We start from the raw sequence: 20,305 nt of genomic DNA, 5'->3' as shown, positions 1-20,305 counted from the left end.
GCACAGCAGTTGTAAATGGGGAGAAACTATATTTTTATGCCAAACTGAATGATTGCTTTTCCTTAAGTAGGACACAACATATAACTGTAACAGCATTATTGTGTAAAGCATGAATAGTTAAGTTGAGTAATTCACAAGTTATTGCCCAAAACGTAACACATAATTCTGCATTAACACCACCATCTGCGCATTATCTATTTGTTTGCATATTTTTCTGGCTAAGTTTTCCAAATGTGGTTGTTTTTTATTTGGTTGAAGTCCAAAGCCTTTAAATAGAGTATCATTCAAAACATTTTTAGAGTGGTTTAGTAACAGGATCTTCTAGTTGTTTTAAAGTACACAACTACCCAACAGTTGTTCAGAACAACCTTTAGGAGGTCTGTATTAGGGGTGCAACGATACACAAAATTCACGGTTCGGTTCGGTTCGATAGTTTGGTGTCACGGTTCGATATTTTTTCGATACAAAAAAATGTTCATGCATTTTTAATTTGTCATTTATTAAAATTATAAATATATCTTTTAACTCAAAAGTACAGTTTTTAAATTTAACCCTAACCCTTGTGCGTGTTTTTTATTTTGACAGCGAATGCGCACCTGCGGACCACTTATGTGCAGCCCTGGTTATTTAGCTCATCATATTGCAGCCACAGAAATTATTTTGTCCATGAAACCATAAAGCTGCACTTTCTTTTTGCCTTATTGTCTGATTTGTCATAACTTCTCCGTTTTGTGGTAAGCTTTTCTTTGGCTGTCACTTCTTCACCCTGACCTGTCTTATTTGGCTCAGCAGAACTGAAATGCTTTTACACACGCACTCACATAAGCTCAGCGATTCTCTGCGCGATCAACCTCTCACATGTTTAAGCTTGCTGCGGGAGATTTCACTTGTCATGTTTGCATAGTAAGCTAACGATTAATAAGACGATGTCAGAGGAATTGGTGCACAAATTATCATCACTCACAGATCAGTACTGTCGCTCTCTATACACAGTTCGCACGATTGCAAAGTGAAAGCAAAAAAACAAGCGCAAATTCAAACGCGACTTCAATATGTCACATATTGACAGTGGCTCACCGATGCCAATGACATAATTACCCAGCTACATTTCTGAAAGAATGCAAAAGCATTGACATATATTTTTCCTACAATAGCCCGACGGGCAGGGAAGAGATCGCTGATGAAAAAATCGCTAGCTCCGGGACGTCGGGCTAGCGATATTGCAAGCCCTGTATCTGATTGAGGAATCACTCATCTTTGGAAAAGAGAGTTTATTACAGAGAAATGTCTCTTTCCAAAATAAAAGCTATACTATCCGCTTCTTCTGGGCTATATTCTCAGCAGCATAAGGAGAATCATGTGCTAACAGCTGTCTAAATGACTCGGCTAAAGTTAGTAGCATGCTTGCTTGCTTTTTTTTGTCTGCTTCCACTTGTCTTTGCACTAGGATGATGTCGGCGTAAATGTGCAGTCATATTCGTTGTGTTCCCACTAGTGCTTTCAGGTTAATCTCGTTGAAATGACCTTAACGCCACAACACGGCAAATCTCCGTTAACGAGCTACCGCCGATCGCTCCGTGCATGGGGCTAGACGGCCAACACGTTAACGAGCTAACTGCGCTAACACACTAGTTCACACCAATGTAATTGAGCATTGCATGGTACATCCAACATACTGTTTTACTTTAGTCCATGACTCACTTACCTTCAGGGTCATGCGTCACATGAAAACCAAAATAATTCCAAACGCCAGATCTGAATGAGGTTCAATTTGCCTGTTGCAAGGAGAGCTTAACTTCTGTCTCGCTAGCTTGCCCTGCGCTCTTCCTTCTGACTATGCTGTCTGTGTTGAGCGCTCAGTGGATCTGCGCTCGACAGTGCAGCCTAGGCGGAGTAGTCGAACACAGATTCACTGAGCGCTCAACACAGACAGCATCGTCAGAAGGAAAATTGATAAAATAAATTACAAATGTTGTATTGTTCGATACATATGCGTACCGAACCGAAAGCACTGTATCGAACGGTTCAATATCGATACGAATATCGTTGCACCCCTAGTCTGTATGTTATCACAGTCTAAACCTGAGGAGTGCGTATTACTTTTGATGGACATTTTATAGCCAACTAATGTTTCTGTTATAAAGGTATGTGTGTGTGACGATTTATAAATCTAATTTGGCTCCATAGTAGAGGATAGATGCTGTATGCTAAAGGAACAGTGGGTGAAGCATATACTTAAAAGAGTAGAAAGCACGGACTGAGATCTTTCTTCTTTTGGACTGAATGTGATAATGAGAGCCTCGACCCTCGGGATGTTCTCCCCCCCAATTTCTTTCTTTCTTTTTTAGGGCAGAGATTCTCATCTCCACTAGGAGTCTGAATAGCAAATTGCCTTTTTAAGGCCTTGCAGTTGTTGTCTAATTAGTAATGGAAAGGGAGTGTTTATGAATGTCCATAAACATGTGTCCTGCCAAGTGTCTGTCTTTTGTTTGTTAAGTAAAGCCACTCATGTTCTTATCAATTTTCCGAGTGCTGGTGCCACAATTTGCATCAGCAGCAAAGTGAATATTGGCTCTACTGCATGGAAAAGCAGTAGAAGAGAGAAATGGCTGCAATACTGGGCAATGTTACGGTGTATTTTCTATGTGAAAAGTTCATAAGGGTAGGTGGTGGGTGGGACGTCAACTTTATGTTGACAGTTGATCCAACCTCCACACATCGATCACGTCTCACTCTTTATTATGCCTCATCTTCTTTTATGAGTAACCTCAAGGCACACTGATATTGGATTCTCTGTCATGAGATGTATAGATGAGAAGATAAATGATAAATGCATGCTGGGAAAGAGGCAGGTCCACATGAAAATAATGGCTATGTGGATTGATGGACAGATAGACAGTGAGCAAAGGATCATAGTGAGAGCAGCTGAGGAAATAAAGAAGGCTTTTAGCGAATAGTGCGATTGGTTTCCCTTTTGGGTATAGTCTTTCTAATACTTGCAGACCGCATACAGTAGGAGTGAGAATAAACACCAGCAAACTCAAACCAGAAGATAGTATACAGGAAGCAAACTGTCCCACTAGATTTCAGTTGTGCTTTGAGATTTTTGCTGACCAATCTTCTAAGTCAAAGGAGGGCTTTTTGCTCTAAACTTTATTAGGCAAAATGCAGGAAGCGAATCTTCATTGCAACTGGGACTTCCTTTTTTGCTCAGTGCTTTTGATATGAGGTTGGAAGTGACTCGCAATGTCAATATAATTGGAGATTGCCCAAGGCACTCAAGCCATTTTCACTTACTTGACAAGTGCTTTCAAACTTGCATCCTCCCGTTGGCTTTCGTCTTTCTCTTTCTTGTGTCTTGTCTGTCTCTCTTTATCTGATATCTAACTCCGTGTGATGGATGACCTTCCAAAGGCTGCAGCTTACCTAGCCACAGGTGTGTGAAATAAGTGTCCATTTATGTGTGCCTATTCATGCTTTCATAAATAAGTGTGAGGCAGAATGTAGCATGCATTATTAATATGTACTTGGCTGCACACTGCTAGGAGAGATCACTTTATCAAAGGTTTTACAATGGATACTGTGGCTCGAAGCCCAGTGGGGAACACTCACACATTTAAACATGGAAACATTCACCGTTTGGACTGTCCACCTGCCCACTCACTGATCCACCCACTATACATCATTTGCTACATAAAAAACTCAATAGGGGATATTGGCAGACAGTTGTTTGATAGAGCTTAGGCACTGAAATGTAGCCACCTACACACGCATGAGCCAAAGGGCCAAAGTACCAAAAACTCCTCTATAAATTTATAATAAATTCTAATGAATGCATATTTGTATCTTTAAATTCAGACCACTTACTGTTGATTTCCATCTTATTTTTATTCTTGTTACTTTTATTATTATTATTATAATACAGAGAGCATAGTCCATATGCTTAAACAGATTTCCATTATAATGGATTTATCTCAACCAAGAAAATTCTTGCCTCTTACGCTGAATAAATGGCTATCACACCTTCATAAAAAACAGTATGAAGCTGTGAAAGGGTCATTAGAGTAAATAATTCTGCTTAGGGTGATATCATAATGAAAATCTTGATGTCAAATACGCTTGACCACTCGGCAAAACTGTGTGAGACTCTCCTGGCTTGAGTCAACACATCTTGGAGAGATGAGTTGATTCACAACACATCTCTCCTTCCTACATATTCAGCTTGTTATCTGTTTCCCTGAATGCCTAAGTACACTGTAATTAAAGGCTCAATTATTGATACAGCTAAACTTGTGCTACAAAAGATAAACTAAATAAACACTGAAGAAAGACACTGATGCATGCTCACACATCAAACTCCCTCTTTAGTATACCTACTGCCCACACAAGTGCCCTGTGATTGTGTGGGGTCCCACAGTTTTTTTTGGACGTCCATTTGAGGTTTGCTTCATTGATAACATCACTTGAACTGAATGTAACATAAAGCAGATGTTGAGTTTTGGTGTTGCAGGCTGAGTTATCACTCTAAATAATATACTAGCATATTTTTAGACACTTGCTCTTTGAATGGGTTGTTCCCTACATCCAGAAACCACATATCAGCCGCAGTTATTTGTTTTTACTTGAACAGTCTGCATGGGGTAAATGTGTATGTCTACAGTACTGTATGTGTGTGTCTGCACAATTCCTCTTTTCTCCTGAGGTGAAGGGCTCTATCCAGTGACTAATGAGCCACTCCACAGCATTACTTAGAGTAATCCCTCAGCCTGCAGCACACAAAAAAGGAAAGAAAGTCTACAGGACACAGGTGGTGGTGTGTGAGACTCTGCGCTGTAAAATGGGGTGTGTTGGTACATGGATATTTGCAGATTAATGTGTCTTTGCTAAATAATCTTAATTTTACAATGTTGGCAACATGATCATGGAACTCTCTTACAGAATAGCATTTAGCAGTAAGTTGATAAAATACTTAATTTTTTAAATATTTATTTTATTATTTCGATTTAATGCAGTCTACAGACGGATACAAGAAAATCAAAAAGCCACAGTTTGTGGCACATACACTACTTGCTGGCCTTTTAAGGCTAAATGAAATAGAAATAACAAGAAGGAACAGAAGGAGCACTGTCAAGCCCTACAATGTGAGCTCTAGTAGGCTACTCATGTGCATGTTTCTGACCAAACTGTCAAAATCAGACTCATTGAAGGTGGTATGAGGAGCCAGCATCCTTTAATGGGACCTGTGCTCATGCAGCTCGATTGGCATGCTAGATAATATTAAAGCTTGTAGGTCCACCACTGGTCGCAGTTGCTTTTGCAGATGATAGTGCAGGCATTGCAACGTTTGCCACCACATCTCCAGACTCTTTCATGCCTGTGACATGTGCTCAGTGTGAACCTCCGCTCATGAAGAGAAAGATAAGAAACAAACCAGAGGAAGAATCAGTCATGTCTGTGACCACCACCTGCAAAACCATTCCACTTTTGGGGCTGTCTTGTTGTTGTCTTTGCAGTGCAACTGTTGTCACTCTGCATCAGATTAATTCACAATGGTTTTATGCTTTCCAACTGGAAAGATTTTAAAAAGATCTCTGAATTTTAACTGAGTTTGTGTTACACTGAAATGATCAAGTGTTCACTTGTTTTTTTACCAGTGTTAGCTAGCTGCTAACTAGCAGCTTATGTGTAAAACTCATCTTAATAAAAAAGAAAAAGAAAATCCTGATTTTGAGGCCCAGTCGATGTGATCTAATACATTGATTAAAACTTTGCTGTTAGAATTTCCTAACACGATTAGCCCACTGTCTTTAATTATATACCTTGTTGGATATGCTAGCTGGTACAAAGTTTTTGTCTTGGTTATTTGACTGTCAGACTGACCAAAATACAAGCAAATCAATGACTCATTGACTACTTTGACATTCTGTAACTTTATCTATAGTAGACATAGAATAAACAGTAAAGTGGTAAAAATATTATATTTTTCAGGTAGTCTCCACTACCAAAAACGTGGTATTAGGTAAATCTGGATTGTGCAAGAGTTGGCAGTTCGTCTTGTAATCGGAAGGTTGCCGGTTTGAGCTCCAGCTCTGACAGTCTGGGTCGTTCTGTCCTTGGGCAAGACACTTCACCAGTTGCCTGCTGGTGGTGGTCAGAGGGCCCAGTGGCTCCAGTGTCCGGTCGCCTCGCCTCTGTCAGTGCGCCCCAGGTCAGCTGTGGCTACAGTGTAGCTTGCCATCACCAGTGTGTGAATGTGTGTGTGAATGGGTGAATGACTGAATGTAGTGTAAAGCACTTTGGGGTCCTTAGGGACTAAGTAAAGCGCTATACAAGCCATTTACCATTTTTCAGTGATTACTTCACTTAAAAGAGGGAAACAAATGCAAAGTATGGTTCAAGACAAACAACACAATATCATAACATTGGAGTGCTATTTTTATATATTTATACATATTTATATATTTTACGTATTAAGCATATACGGAGGAAAGAAATGTCCCAGCTGTCTTTCAGACATTTCCCTATAATGTAAGCATGATATGGTAATGAAAACATTTAGATTACAATCATATCAATAATGAAAAAAAATCATAGTCATATCTATAAAAGTGTCATTCTCAAGATTTCCAGGGTAATGCTGCAAAGTTCAGTTATCCAGTTCCCTCTGTTTAGAGATGTGTGTTAAGTGTTTAATGTGGTATTTGTAGATCTCTTTAATGGAGTCTTTGTACCCCAGGTGTTGGACCATATTTTTATTAATCTGCTGCCTGCTGTCACAATGTTAGAATAATGAGCAGAAGACGCATTTATGTGTATGTGTGTGTGTGTGTGTGTGTGTGTGTGTGTGTGTGTGTGTATGTGTGTGTGTCTGTGTACCAGTGTACAGCAATGAGTAGTAGCTATGACACGATCAGAGATATTCTAGTCTCCAGAACAGATGTTACTCTACATCCCATCACAACTGTGCGCTGATCATACTGTATTAAGCAGGTAAACGGTGTTTTTGTGTGTGTGTGTGTGTGTGTGTATGTGTGTGTCTTTTTCTGTGAGCATACATTTATATTTATTGTTTGTGTGATAATGAAAAGAGAAGGGGGGGAGGACTGCAAATAGGAAATTCTAACTAGACTTCTAGTAGGCCAGGGACAATAGCCTAATACGCTAATCAAGATGAAATCCAAACTGTGTTAGTGGATTACAAAATGTATTAAAGCCTTTTGTGGTCTAAAGATACTGTTCCTTCAAAATGAACACTGATCAATGCCAATTAAATGTGGCATGTAGCATTTTTCAGAATCAGCATTTCCATACTTTGTAATTATTGCAATAATTGAGATGAAACAAGGTAATTAGGATCAGCTCTTACACTAGCATGAGTGTCTCTCTGCCGTTCTGCTCTCAGCTGCGATTACTACCAAACAGTATATCTATGCTTCCTTCGCACATGTTAATTCTTTTACAGATTGTTATATATTGTCTGTAATCTAATTATAATTAACCAATAGACAGTGAAATAATAATATTTCGTAATAATAAAATGAATCAGTCTAACCAAGGATAGTAAATCCTTATCATTGTTTTTCCTCGGGAAACAAGCAGAGATAAACTGAGCAGTCAGAAAATTGCAAAGAGTAGAAAAGAAATGAAATAAATGTTTTTTTTAATACTAAGATTTGTTTAATGTAGATTTGAAACATGAAAAAATTAAATACTGCAGTTATCACCACATATGATAGTGGTGTATAAAGGACAATGATGTATATTTTCCTACATATTATGGTGTTCTGTATGCTTATGCCATAGTTTTGGACATAAGGTTTTCTCTGATTTGAATAGAAAACGTTCATAAAACCAGAAGATATAAAAGCTCAAGTTTTAATTAAATGAACATTAATAATCTAATCTTAATAATCTTTTTGTAACAGTATGGTAAGCATTGTACTCATGATTGACAAAATTGATAAGTAAATAATAGGTATATATATATATATATATGTATAGATCTTAACGGTAAGTAGGGATGGGTATCGTTTAGGTTTTATCCGATACCAGTACCAAACCGGTACTTCTGAAACGGTGCCGGTGCTTAAACGGTGCTCAAACCGGTGCTAAAAGAATGGAGAACACAAAATTGGTCCAAAAACCTCTCATGTTCAGCTGTTTTTCTTATAAAAAGATAACAACGTTAGCCTTTTCTGCAGCTATAGGGGATTTATGGTATCAGTCTTGGCTGGAAGCAGTGCTTAAACAATGGAAAAAACACAAACTTTGTCCAAAAATGTTTAACTGTTTTCCACTTTTTCTTTGGTCATTTTAGCCTTTTTTGCCAGGGTGAAGGGAGCATCTGCCATCAAACAAGAAGACAGCCGCATGTAACTACGATGGTGTTTGCTAGTTCACCTTACATGCATTAATGTAATAACGCGGTTAGCGTACTCAACGTAAATTACACACGAACAACATTAAGCTACTCATGCAGAGAAGCTGCTGCTGCTGCCATCATCATCCCTCATCATTTCTGCTACACTGGCAGGGCAAGGGGCCAGGACTCTCCTCTTCGGGTTTTTGGGGGATGTTGCTAACTCCGGGTCCAATAACAGGCAACCCACCTGCAGTAGATGTGCATGGTGTGAGGTCTCGCAACAAGCTATCAAATACGGCGCATTTCTCGGCTTTTAACAAAATGCTATATGTCGCCAGGTGTTTTATCAGATTCGAGGTGTTACCTCCTTTGCACAGTATCACAGTATCACCTTAAAGCACTTGTTGCAGGCTGCTGAGTTTGCATCTTTTGCTGTGAAGTACAGCCAGAGTTTTGACCACTTCGCCTTGGGCATTTTTAATCTGTAGCTCTGCTCTAAAAGAACCTACATACCTGGGCCCGCCTACTATCCTTGGAAACGTAAAATGATTGGCTAGAATCTAAAGTGTATGACATATCAGGAAGAAAAAGCACCGAAATAAAGCACTGAAATGTGCGCTGCTTTTTGGTCTGGTTACTACCGTTTATGTCAGAACCGGTGCCATAATGGCACTGGATACCAGTACCCATCCCTAATAGTAAGCATACAGTAAGCACACCTAAATCTACAGTCTCTCCGTGTCAGAAATTCTATATTATAAGATAAAGCACATGCAATAACAGAGAGAAAACCCCAACAATTAGACACCCAATAGGAGTTTTTGATTGGTGACAGTGGGAAAGAAAAACTCCCTTTTAGACTTCAGGTAGAAGCCATCTGCCATGATTGGTTAGGGGTGAGGGGAGAGAGACAGGACAAAGTACACACTGTGGAAGAGAGCCATTCTTGTTGTGAAGTGGTAAGCATGCAAGGTTTCTTTAGATCAGAGTGTTTGTAAATCATAATAACAATTTGAGGTTGTACGAGAGGCTTTCAGGGGGACCGTCCAAACAGTTGTGACTGCATATCTTTGAACACAGCTGATATACTACAAGAACATGGCATTCTCCAAGTGTACTGGAAAGAAGTATATTAATACCAATTATCCATCCATGGTGTCCACATAGGGGATATAGCTACACTTAGCAATAGATCTCTGAGATACATGCATGACAACAAAAAAGCCAAAATACTAAATGGAATGGGGAGCAGGTGTACATTTACTGTTCCTATCAGCAAGGCTCTCCCATGGGTTCTCGCAGCTGCAGATACCTCAGGTCTGTCACTCTGTCTCATGCTTTCTTCCTCCTTTTACTATCTCACCTTCTTCTCTGTGGATACTTCCATCCCTCCCACCTTTTCTGTCAACTCTCTGTTCCAGTACACCCAGTGCTGTCTCCTCTTTGTTCAAATCCTGGCCTTTTGTCACAGTTCTCTGTCAAACTGATATTTAAAATCAACCTTTTAGCTATCTCCTCTGACATCTCTCACTGCTTTATCACTCACTCTATTCTTCTGCCATCTGTCTCTTCTTTCTCCATGCAGCTTTCATTTTAAACTACTACTGTCCTGTCTGTCTGTCCTTTGCCCTGCTCTCCATGTCTTGCCATGATATGAATTCATTTATTTTCTTACTCTTTTTGTTCTCCTTTATGTATATTCCTGCATATATGTAAAGTATTTATTTATTAGACACGGATGAAGGTGTTTTTGTTTGTCCTTTTCCAAACACGGAAACCATCCCGTTGCTCAGTAAATCATCCATAAGCCACCCAGCTATATGTTTTCCTCATTCCAGTGTTCATTCTGATGAGCTTTGTTTTAATGAGTTTACTTTGAAGGCAGTGATCATGCTGAGTCAGAGTATTGTTTTTTTTCCTCTCTCTAGACTGTCCTTTCTGCTAATACATCTGCTCGTTAATTATGTCCTTCCCTCTTCCCTTTTCAGAGTCATCTCTTTCTTTTCTATTATTTCTTTTTTCACACCTCCCCCATTTTTACTTTTTTTGCCATCCATTTGAGACGGAGCTCATTATGGCAAGTAAAAAACACGATGTCTGGACACATCAGAACTGAGAAAGAGTAAGATAAGAGCGAATGTGGGTGTTAATGATCATTTAGACTGTTACTACTCTTGTAAGTATTGCTTTGTTGTCTGTGGGAGTTGGGCAGTGTGCACTGAACAGCCTATTGATTTCAGTGTCTGGAGCCTTTAGACACACATAAACACACACACACGCACACACACATATACACAGGGTGTCTGGGATGCTCTGTGAGGTTTAGCAGAGCCTGTCTCATCTTCTCTGTCTATCCTTTAAGCTGTGCTCTGCTTTCTCACTAAATGCATGGTGGGCTGCTGGGCGGCCCTGGCAGAATGACAACTAAGAGTGGTGAGAGCAGGGCAGAAATATCTCTCTGTGGGACTAGTAGGACTACCTAGCACTCAGGTCAGCTCTCAACGGCAGTAGAACAATGATCCTATACATCAGTGAGTATGAGTAGTTAAAAGCTGTATCTGCCCTATTTGGCTCTTAGAATATTAATCTGCACAGCAGTTGTTAGAGTCATCATGAGGTCATTTTTATGTTCATCTGAGAAAAAAGATAGAGCTCACTACTAACTAGCTTCAGTTGCGCTGCCTGTAGGTTTTATTGAACATTTTTGTCATAGACTGCATTATTCTTGAGAACTCTCTCTTGTTCCCCCTGTTCTCCCTGAAATCTCTAAACCGCCTCGTCCCCCAGAGAACACGACCCAACTTCAATGCCACGTTGAATGAAATGTAACTCGGTTTTTAGGTATATTTAGATGTCTTTTAAACATTTAACCAGTAAAAATTTTTATCAGTACGAGTCTGAAAACAACTTCTCTTCCCAAGAATCATATACCCAATTCTCACTCTCCTGGTACCCATGCTACGCTCTGCTGCCAATTGCAGAGGAGTGATAGTTCTTCTCAGGTCTCCAGTGGTCATGAACTGAAAGAGTGAGCTCATCATGGTGTCCAACTTTCACAATTAGTGAAAGTGAGACTAAAAAACCATTAGGTCGGGCGTTTTGCAGAGTGTAATCCATTATAGTGCAAATTCTCACTCACTGAGTAGCCTCTTCAAATCTAGATCCCTCAGTGCAAAGCACATTTGATTATGTTGTTGCTTTCTTTGGCTAGACTGATAACCTTTGTATGTGTTTGACATAAAAAAGAGAGAAAGAGAGAGAGGGATGCAAGCAAAATAGAAGGGTAATTAGGTATCTTTCCTCGCACACTCATTCTCACCCTCCCCCATATCTCCCAGGGGGTAGTGGAGACTCGTCAAAGCCCTGTCATGAATTTTTAACATGCCTGTTGGTCTCTTAGGAAGCGTGTGTAGATGTGTGGTATCTGCATGTGCATGTTCATATACAGTCAGGCAAAAAAAGGGATTTTCACATGTGTTTTTTTCACACAAAGTCTTATATAATTCATGAATGTCACACTAATGGCTTAAGTATGATGTACGATGTATCAGGAGTTGAACAGCTGTTGGTTATATGCCTGTATCATTTCTGATACAATGTTTTGCTGAAGGAGAAACCCAAGGGAACATATGGATAATGCCTATCCATATGTTTTTAGACTACCTTGATTATGTGTTCCTGTATCTTTTTGCACTGATATTATGCAAGCTTATCATTTTATGAGCAATAGCCTGGTTTTCTGTTTATCTGATGAAGCTCAGTTAGTGCACTTGGGTTGATGTGATGCTACACTGTTGACATTTGACAACTCACAAATCTCGCCAGTAGATCAAAAATGCTCTATTTTTTGCATAGCGTATCTGCTGAAGGCATTTATGTCAAACTTAGCCGAGTCAAGTTTCTTTGATAAGTGATGGTCTCATTTTGGGATCTCCCTGTTGCTAAGCAACATTATCAGGGGCACCAATGTCACACTTATCTATGACCTCAAGATGATTTTACAAGTGCATCGGCACAGTTTAGAATCAACTTCCACTGACCGACACATACAGTGGTGTCAAAAAGTGTTTGGCCCCTTCTTGATTTACTAGTGTTTTGCATATTTGTCACACATAATGTTTCAGATCATCAAACTTATTTTGATAAGATAAGTTACAATGATGATTTCATTGATTAAGAGAGAAAAGTTATCCTCGTTCTGTTTGAAAAAGTAATTGCCCTTCTTATTAAAATAATGAATTAATTGCAAAAAACTGCATTTTTTGGAAACCTGAGCTCAGTTTCACCAAACACACTCAGCCCTGACTATTGGCAGACCTGTTGAATCAAAAAATCACTTAAATAGAACCTGTTTTATAAAGTGAAGCAGGCTAAAAGATCTCAAAAAGCAACACATTATGACAGGATCTAAAAAAAACCCCACCTGAAAACAGTAAACAGTTAAGTATGGTAGTTGTAGTGTGATGGTCTAGGGCTGTTCTGCTGCCTCAGGAAATTTAAGACTTGCTGTGGTAAATGGAACCATGAATTCTGCTGTTTACCAAAACATCCTGAAGGAGAATGTCCGGCCACCTGTTTGTGACCTCAAGCTGAAGCACACTTGGGTTCTACAGCCGGACAATGATCCAAAACAGGAAGTCCACCTCTGAATGTCTTAAGAAAAACAAAATAAAAACTTTGGCGTGTCCTGGTCAAAGTCTTCACCTGAATCCGATTGAGATGCTGTGGCATGACCTTAAAAAGCAGACTCATGCCCGAAAACCCTCCAATGTGGCTGAATTACAACATTTCAGCAAAAAACAGTGGGCCACAATTCCTCTACAAGTCTAATATTTAAATTTGTTTGGTTCATTTGAAACATTTAAGTGTGACAAACATATAGAAAAACAGGCAATCAGAAAGAGGGCAAAAACTTTTTCACACCACTGTAGAGTCAAAAAGATTCAAAGAACAAGAAATATGAAGCTGGAAATGAGCATAAGTGGCCAACTTTAACATTTTAAAATAGAGTAGAACATGCCGATCTGCAGAGTTAGGCTTCCCTAACCAAACACATGGTTTTAAAAATAGCAATGGTTTCATTACGATGTGGGAATGCTTAAAATAAATAACAAGACACCTCATGTTTGTCTGCATTGTGCAACTGCCAGTTGGACATGTTTTCATTTTACTCCAAAAACTGTAACTTTTAACAGAGCTTTTGATTTAGATATGCAGTTGGAATCACTGACAACATCTAAACGCTTTAGTGATTGGTGGTAGCAGGGAGCAGTGTCTGACTCTGTTTGACTATGATGCTTGCTACCACTAACTGGTAAATACGATTCAGCACTTGATGCATTGTTAGCACATGCAATTTTTATGTACAATGTACATCGGTCACAATGCTTGTAATCATTTCACATTTTTTTCACTGTTTTGGGTTGGTCAGTGTGTACGTGTGTATATAGCTGCAGCAGGGTGTATATTTAGCGGTTGACATCCAGTGCATGGGAGCTAGAGAGAGGTCTGGAACAGAGCCCAGGACTGGAGGCCAAAGGAATGGAACTGTTGATCAAAATGGAACGATTGCCGACAGCAGACACAGGGTCACATAAACATACTCCGTAAAAATACCAATTCAAAATAATATAAGCATCTCATCCAAAGATGTGTCCATCTAGCATGCCTGTTATATATGCTTGCACGAGCCAACAGATGGTTGTCAGACAAAGATGCAGCTATAAAAACAGTTTTTCGTAATCATATAAAAAGATTTGATTCTAACATGATTTAACTTTGGTGTTGTGAAGGAAGATTCTTTGTCCTGCTCTTTGCTTTCATTCCTTATCGCACTTTTGTTCTAACCTCTTACCTTTTCCATTTCTATGGCACTAGTTATGAAACTTGGAACAAGATGTTTTAAAAATTGATGCAGGCCTCGTGGTTAAATTAGTCCACAAATCAAAGTAAAAATGTAGAAATAAGGTATCTATCACTCTGTCCCCTTTTTGAGCCATTTTTTCCCCTTTTGTTAGCACATTTCTCAGTTCTGCCTTCCTTTCCATTAAAAAAAAAAGAATTCAGAAGATGAAATTACACTTTGCTAAATTATAATGTAAGCATCACCTGAATTGTATAGCACAACTGGAAGGTAATATCTCAAGATTTTTCAGTATCAAGACATATATATTACATTTCAACCTTGTGATCTTGGATAGATGTTTATTTCGCTGGATGCACATCAGAACTTGTTTGTTCCCAGATGGAAGACGCATTGTTATTATAGTTTGTACTTGCAAGAAGTAACAAAACAGCACGTATATGTGCAATTGCAGGAGAGATGACTAGATTAAAGGTGAGATTAATTACATTTTCAATTAAATTCAATTGCATGTATATAGTGCCAAATAACAACAGCAGTCACCTCAAGGTGCTTTACACTGTCAGGTAAACACCATATAATAATACAAGTGTGGTTAATTACATTTATATTCCTTTATATAATTCCTTTTTGATTGATAGCTTTTTCAGTGGGTAATTTATTTGTTCTTCACTTTATTCACTGATCCATCATTTCTTCCTGCACTGAACCCAACTTATTTTATTCAGTTAGCTCTATGTTTCACACTCTCTGACTTGCTCACACATTCAGCCACACACCCACCCACACACTACTTTCTTACAGTACAACCTTTTCATTTTGACATTCTGATACTCTGTGGCGTGGCCTTTAGCGGACAGTGAGTGCTGCAAGACCTTGATAGCCCTGTGGTTTGAGCTCTGCAAGTGAGATCATAATCATTTCTCTCTTGTCTCTAGGGTGGTCTCCACCGCGTTTTCTAATGTGCTCTCTTTTGCTCAGGTTTTCTCAAATGAGAGAGATGTTTTGAAGGAAGGATACCCAGTATATATTCCAGGCTAGGGCTGGGCTGTATCATACCGTTCACGGTAATACCAGTGTAATGTTATGCAACGATAGGAAAATGAAATATCGCGATAGAATATGGGTAAAACGCGCATGCGCAGTGCCTTTGTTTACATACGCACATGGCGGCGACGCAGAATGAGAAGAGCAGAAGTGGATCGTTAAATGAAACAGATGAACAGAATTGGTTTGTAAAAATGCTGCAACTTCAGTGGTGTGGAACTGGTTTAGCTTTCATCCGTCAGATACACAACAAAGCACTATTTTTGGTAGAGCATGCCAGTGGGCTGTCATTATTACCGTGTTTTTTTGGAAAATATGGCACACTTAAAATCAATCCTTTGATTTTTCTGAAAATCGACAGTGCCCCTTATAATCCCGTGTGCCTTATGTATGAATTCTGGTTGTGTTTACTGACCTCGAAACGATTTTATGTGGTACACGGCACTTGAAAATTTGTCAAATGTTTCAGTACAACTTTGCTGAGCTACAAACCCGCACCGCTTGGTGGATTATCGGAGCATTACGGCTATCGTAGGCAGGCGCCTCGCGGAGTGATACGTACTGTGCTTCAACATAATATTACCGTATTGTGTGTGTATAACCTCTTTTTAAGTTTTGTGAATATTATACATGGTTATGCTGAGGATATGTTGGCCAATTTCCACTGGAAATGCCTTTTGGTTAAACTGTCAGCAAGGAATTTGCATTTGCACTGTTATTTTTTTTATATAATTTTAATGCACTTAAAAAAGCTGCTTGTTTAAGTGAAAATACATTGATGTTTTTTGGGGGTTTTTTGCACTAATAAAGTTCAGGAGTTGTAAAGTATTTTGTCTAGTGTCAATTATATCGTCAGTTATATCGTTATCGCAAATTTTCAAATGTATATCGTGATAAATATTTTTGGTCATATCGCCCTGCTCTGCTCCAGCCTAAATCTTTTGTCATATTTCACTTCCCAGAAACTGGCCACAGCTGCTGAAGAGTTTCAAATGAAGCATCAGTGGAAAGACGATTTCGAGGTAACAGAGAGAGAGAAAATACAGAAAAAAAATGTTTATATGTGTTTTTTTATGTGCTATCTATTAGGGATGGATGAAAAAATGATACAGCATTGTCACGGTCCGCTGTGACTGACCGAGTGGAGAATGCGTGTAATGGACCCAGGTGCGAACACAAGCGAAGATACAGGAGTGGATTAAACAAAAGCGAGCCTTTTATTATGGCTGATGAAAGGAACAAACCAGAGTGAGGGCAGCATAAGAGTAGTAGCTAAACAGAAACCTAAACTGGACATAAACTATGGAAAGGCTATGGCTGGAGATATGGAACACAGGGGGTGGGAACACAGACGACGCGACGCAGACTACATGAAACACAGAGACTAAATACACATGAGGAATGATCAGGGGAAGTGGCCACACATGGGAACGCAGCTGACACACATGAACTTAACGACAGGACAGGAGGAGTGAAACTGAATACACTGACAGTGAATGCAGGCCTTCAAAGTAAAACAGGAAACATGAGACATGAACCGGGGAGACGTAGTACAGGGGGAGGTGATATAACTGACAGCATGAACTTGACAGTACAAGACACACAGACATAAACACACGAAGGGCAAGGGAGACGTAATGCAAGGGTGGTATATACAGATGGCTGGACTAACTTAATGAACCTAAACAATCAATAAACATCAACATAGACTAAACACAAAACACTGGGTCGCACGACCCAGGACCATGACAAGCATAGTACTGCTGTATTTAGGATGGGGATAATATATCGATACAGGGACACTAAATATTTATATTTGATTAAATTAATTAAAATACTCTGGGAATACTAGCTGTCTGGGAAACAAGACGACTTGTCTCATGCACCATTATCCTGAGATAACATTAGCTGAGCAAACCTACATTAACAGGTTGTGAAAAACTGTCTGGACACTGGAAACATTTAGCTCAACAAACCTACCTCCTAATTCAGAAAAGGCTAATGACTCAGCCATACAAGTAAAAATAGGGCAGCAACCAAACAAAAATTAATGGCTGCCTGGTAATTGTATGGTAATTGTTCACATTCCTTTGCCGATTTCAACTAAGGGTAACTTAATTGTTGCCCAGAGCTTGCGGGTGTGGCACAGTAATGACCATTTTTGATTGAAGTTTTTCAAATAATTCACATCTAATTTATAAATGCAGACAGATTGCCATCATATTGGCATCAGTTTGAATGAGTCTTTGTCAGTGAGCACAACTCGAGGGGACTTGACTCAACTGGCTGCCAGCTGGTTGTATTTATAGAACAGCAAGATTGCTGAGCGCAAGTGTAGTGGTTAAATGTGAATTTCTGTCTATGCAGACAACAACAGATTTTGTGATTTTCTACGATTTATCACAGTTAACTGGTGCATTACCAGAAACTGAGTGCATGTGACGTTCATGCAGCCAACATCAACCTATTCGATCTCAGACAGATAACTAACTTCATCTTATGGCAACATTTTACCGCAGGCTTTAGTGATAGTGTTGGCATGCTTTATAATCTCATTTTGCCAAAAAAAAAAATTAAATAAATAAATTAAATTAAATTAAAAAAATATCTGAAGTGAAATCCAATTTATCTTATTGGATAAATCTGATAGTGACAAAGTTTGAGGACAAAATTTGATGTTGATTAATCACTACTGCAATACTCTACATATTGCACAATGTTAAAAATCATACTAATATTATTGTTTTGTGAGTGAATAATTGTGAAAATATCATATTGTGTTCCTACGTCTAGCAGACGCACAGATACACAAATGGTGATGCATGTAGTCTAAGTTTGCTAGACTTAGAATAATTTGATTGTGTGAATAGTTTTTACATGTTTTCAGCATCCATCATTAGCAGTGAGTACAGTTCCTTTTGTTAACTGGTTTATTGCTCATTATACACTGTGTTATGATACATGCCCCTCATTTTCAATGACAGATGCTTTGCCTTCTAACAACCCGGGTGGCAAACAATTATATAAGAGAAAAAAGCAATGCTCAGGAAAAATACTTGTCACAGAGGCAGTTATTACATTGCTATCTCAGAGGCAAAAAATGCTTACCTGGAGCATTGCAAATGGCTGCAGGGACAGAGGGACATGGTGAAATATGACCATACCTTATTTATTTAAGCAAAAACACAGACTAGTATCTTTTTTAACTAAATAATAGAATTAACAAATGGCAAAATAAAGAACTGCTTAGAAATTGATCAAATATTTAATAGTTGCATAAATGTTAGGGTTCTTTGTGCAACACCCTGAAGCATCCAAAAAGCATTTTTGTGCTTCTTTGTCACTTGTTTACAGGATGATGAAATTGCCTACTACAACGCAAAGGACAATGTGAGTGTGCTTTTTTGCCCTCCTCTGTTAATTTATTCTCTTTCTCTTTGAGCCCCTGCAAACACATAGGTCATACATGCATCATGAATGTGCTTTTGCTACACAGCATCCCCACCCCCACCCCGCCTTCATTGCCTCATATTCCCTCATCTCCCTCATTTTACTCCTGCAAAAATCACCACATTTTCACCCCCGCTTTCTCTTATCGTCTTAGCTCTGTACTGCAGCCCCCAGTTTGCTGCTTCTTGGAGCTTTTCTTCCCATGTAGCTACCTCTCTGTCATCCCTCCTTCCAGCCTCTCTCAGGTGAAGAGGTCTCTGCCATGTTTCTCCTCTAATTGACAGATGAGATGTATGAGCTGGCAAGGCTCTTGCTTTATTAGGAAGCAACTGTTCGCACCATTTCTCCCTCCCCCTCTGCCTCTCTCACCACCTCACTACCTTGGCCCCTCTCTACCCTGCTTTCGTTCATCGGTATCTCATCTTTTCCTCCCTGTCTCTACTGCTCTCATTGATGTAAATTGGCAAATGCACGGCAGGAGTTATAAATCTCCACAAGGGGCATAAACAATCTGAGTGTCTCCGGCTCCTCCTCCCAAATGAAGATGATAAAATGAAAAAAAGCGAGACATCATCACGTAAACAGTCAGGTTTTTTTTTAAAGCATGCAGGGTGTGAAAAGTGCAGCAATGTTGTTATTATGGTAGCGATGAGCTGTTGAGAATGTGCGTTCAGGCTGTTGTAAAGTCTTTCATTTTTATGGAGACCAACAAACCATGTCATATATGTGCAATGTGCCTCATTAATTTACATAAAGATGTCTGCTATGATTTCTTAAACCTATAGTGAGAACAGCCATAGATAGTGCTTTGAATCTTTTTTCCCCTTTCAGCTGGATGCAAATGAGACAGAGGGAAGAAAGAACAGGATTCGACCAGACTTTCAAGAGGACCCCTCGTTTAAACGTTTGACTGACTACAACCACACGGCTGTCCACATTCCCACTGACATCTATGATGGCTGTGAGTGCATCGTCACACACACGCACACATACCAAAGTGGTTACTATGGATACGGCTGACACACCAACCCATTATGAAATGTTTTTTACAGATTGTGCCTCAAGCAAAGTTGCCCTTAGCTGAAAGATGGGTTTAACAAAAAAAGCCTCATACAAGTAATAAGCTCTCCTGTAGTAATCGGTTACTTAACAAAGCTGCCTGCCCTTGGAATGTAAAAGAACAGGAGGCACGACAACTGAAAGGATTTATGTGTTTATGTTTTCTTTTTTTGTTTAGAAATATTTTTGCTATTGGTAGTTATGCAGCTTTCAGTTTAATACTCTGTTTAACCAGAACTAGAATGATAAGTATGCATTTATTAAAATTATAAATCATAAATGTATTATTCATATGAATATTGCAGCTATTGAATGTCTTTAGGAACAGATTGATATAAATAGATAGATATAGGAGATATAATACACTTATATCTATAGACTATATTATAGATATTGACTATAATAGATATATGCATGCAATTTTTGCTTGAGTGGACACTTATATTTATTCTTGGCACAGGTATTTTATACTGTTAGCCATAAAAGAATGCAATGTGCAACTGAACTGCACTATACACTGGATT

At 39.0% G+C, this 20,305-nt stretch overlaps 1 protein-coding gene across 2 annotated transcripts in view; it reads left to right on the top strand.

Annotated features, from left to right (window-relative positions):
* LOC146704484 (voltage-dependent calcium channel subunit alpha-2/delta-1) overlaps positions 1-20,305 on the top strand; it is a 78,756-nt gene that overhangs the window by 10,233 nt on the left and 48,218 nt on the right. For both annotated transcript variants that reach the window (XM_085461656.1, XM_085461655.1), the window contains exons 4-6: positions 16,235-16,294; positions 18,627-18,662; positions 19,554-19,683. In XM_085461656.1, coding sequence (XP_085317782.1) covers positions 16,235-16,294; positions 18,627-18,662; positions 19,554-19,683 — 226 coding nt within the window. The remainder of the gene's footprint in view (positions 1-16,234; positions 16,295-18,626; positions 18,663-19,553; positions 19,684-20,305) is intronic.

Source organism: Copadichromis virginalis, linkage group LG7 (genome assembly GCF_057382275.1).
Source record: "Copadichromis virginalis isolate Kocher_CV1m ecotype Utaka linkage group LG7, C_Virginalis_male_GT1.1, whole genome shotgun sequence".
Classification (NCBI taxonomy): domain Eukaryota; kingdom Metazoa; phylum Chordata; class Actinopteri; order Cichliformes; family Cichlidae; genus Copadichromis; species Copadichromis virginalis.
This window is presented reverse-complemented; position numbering and strand designations above follow the sequence as displayed.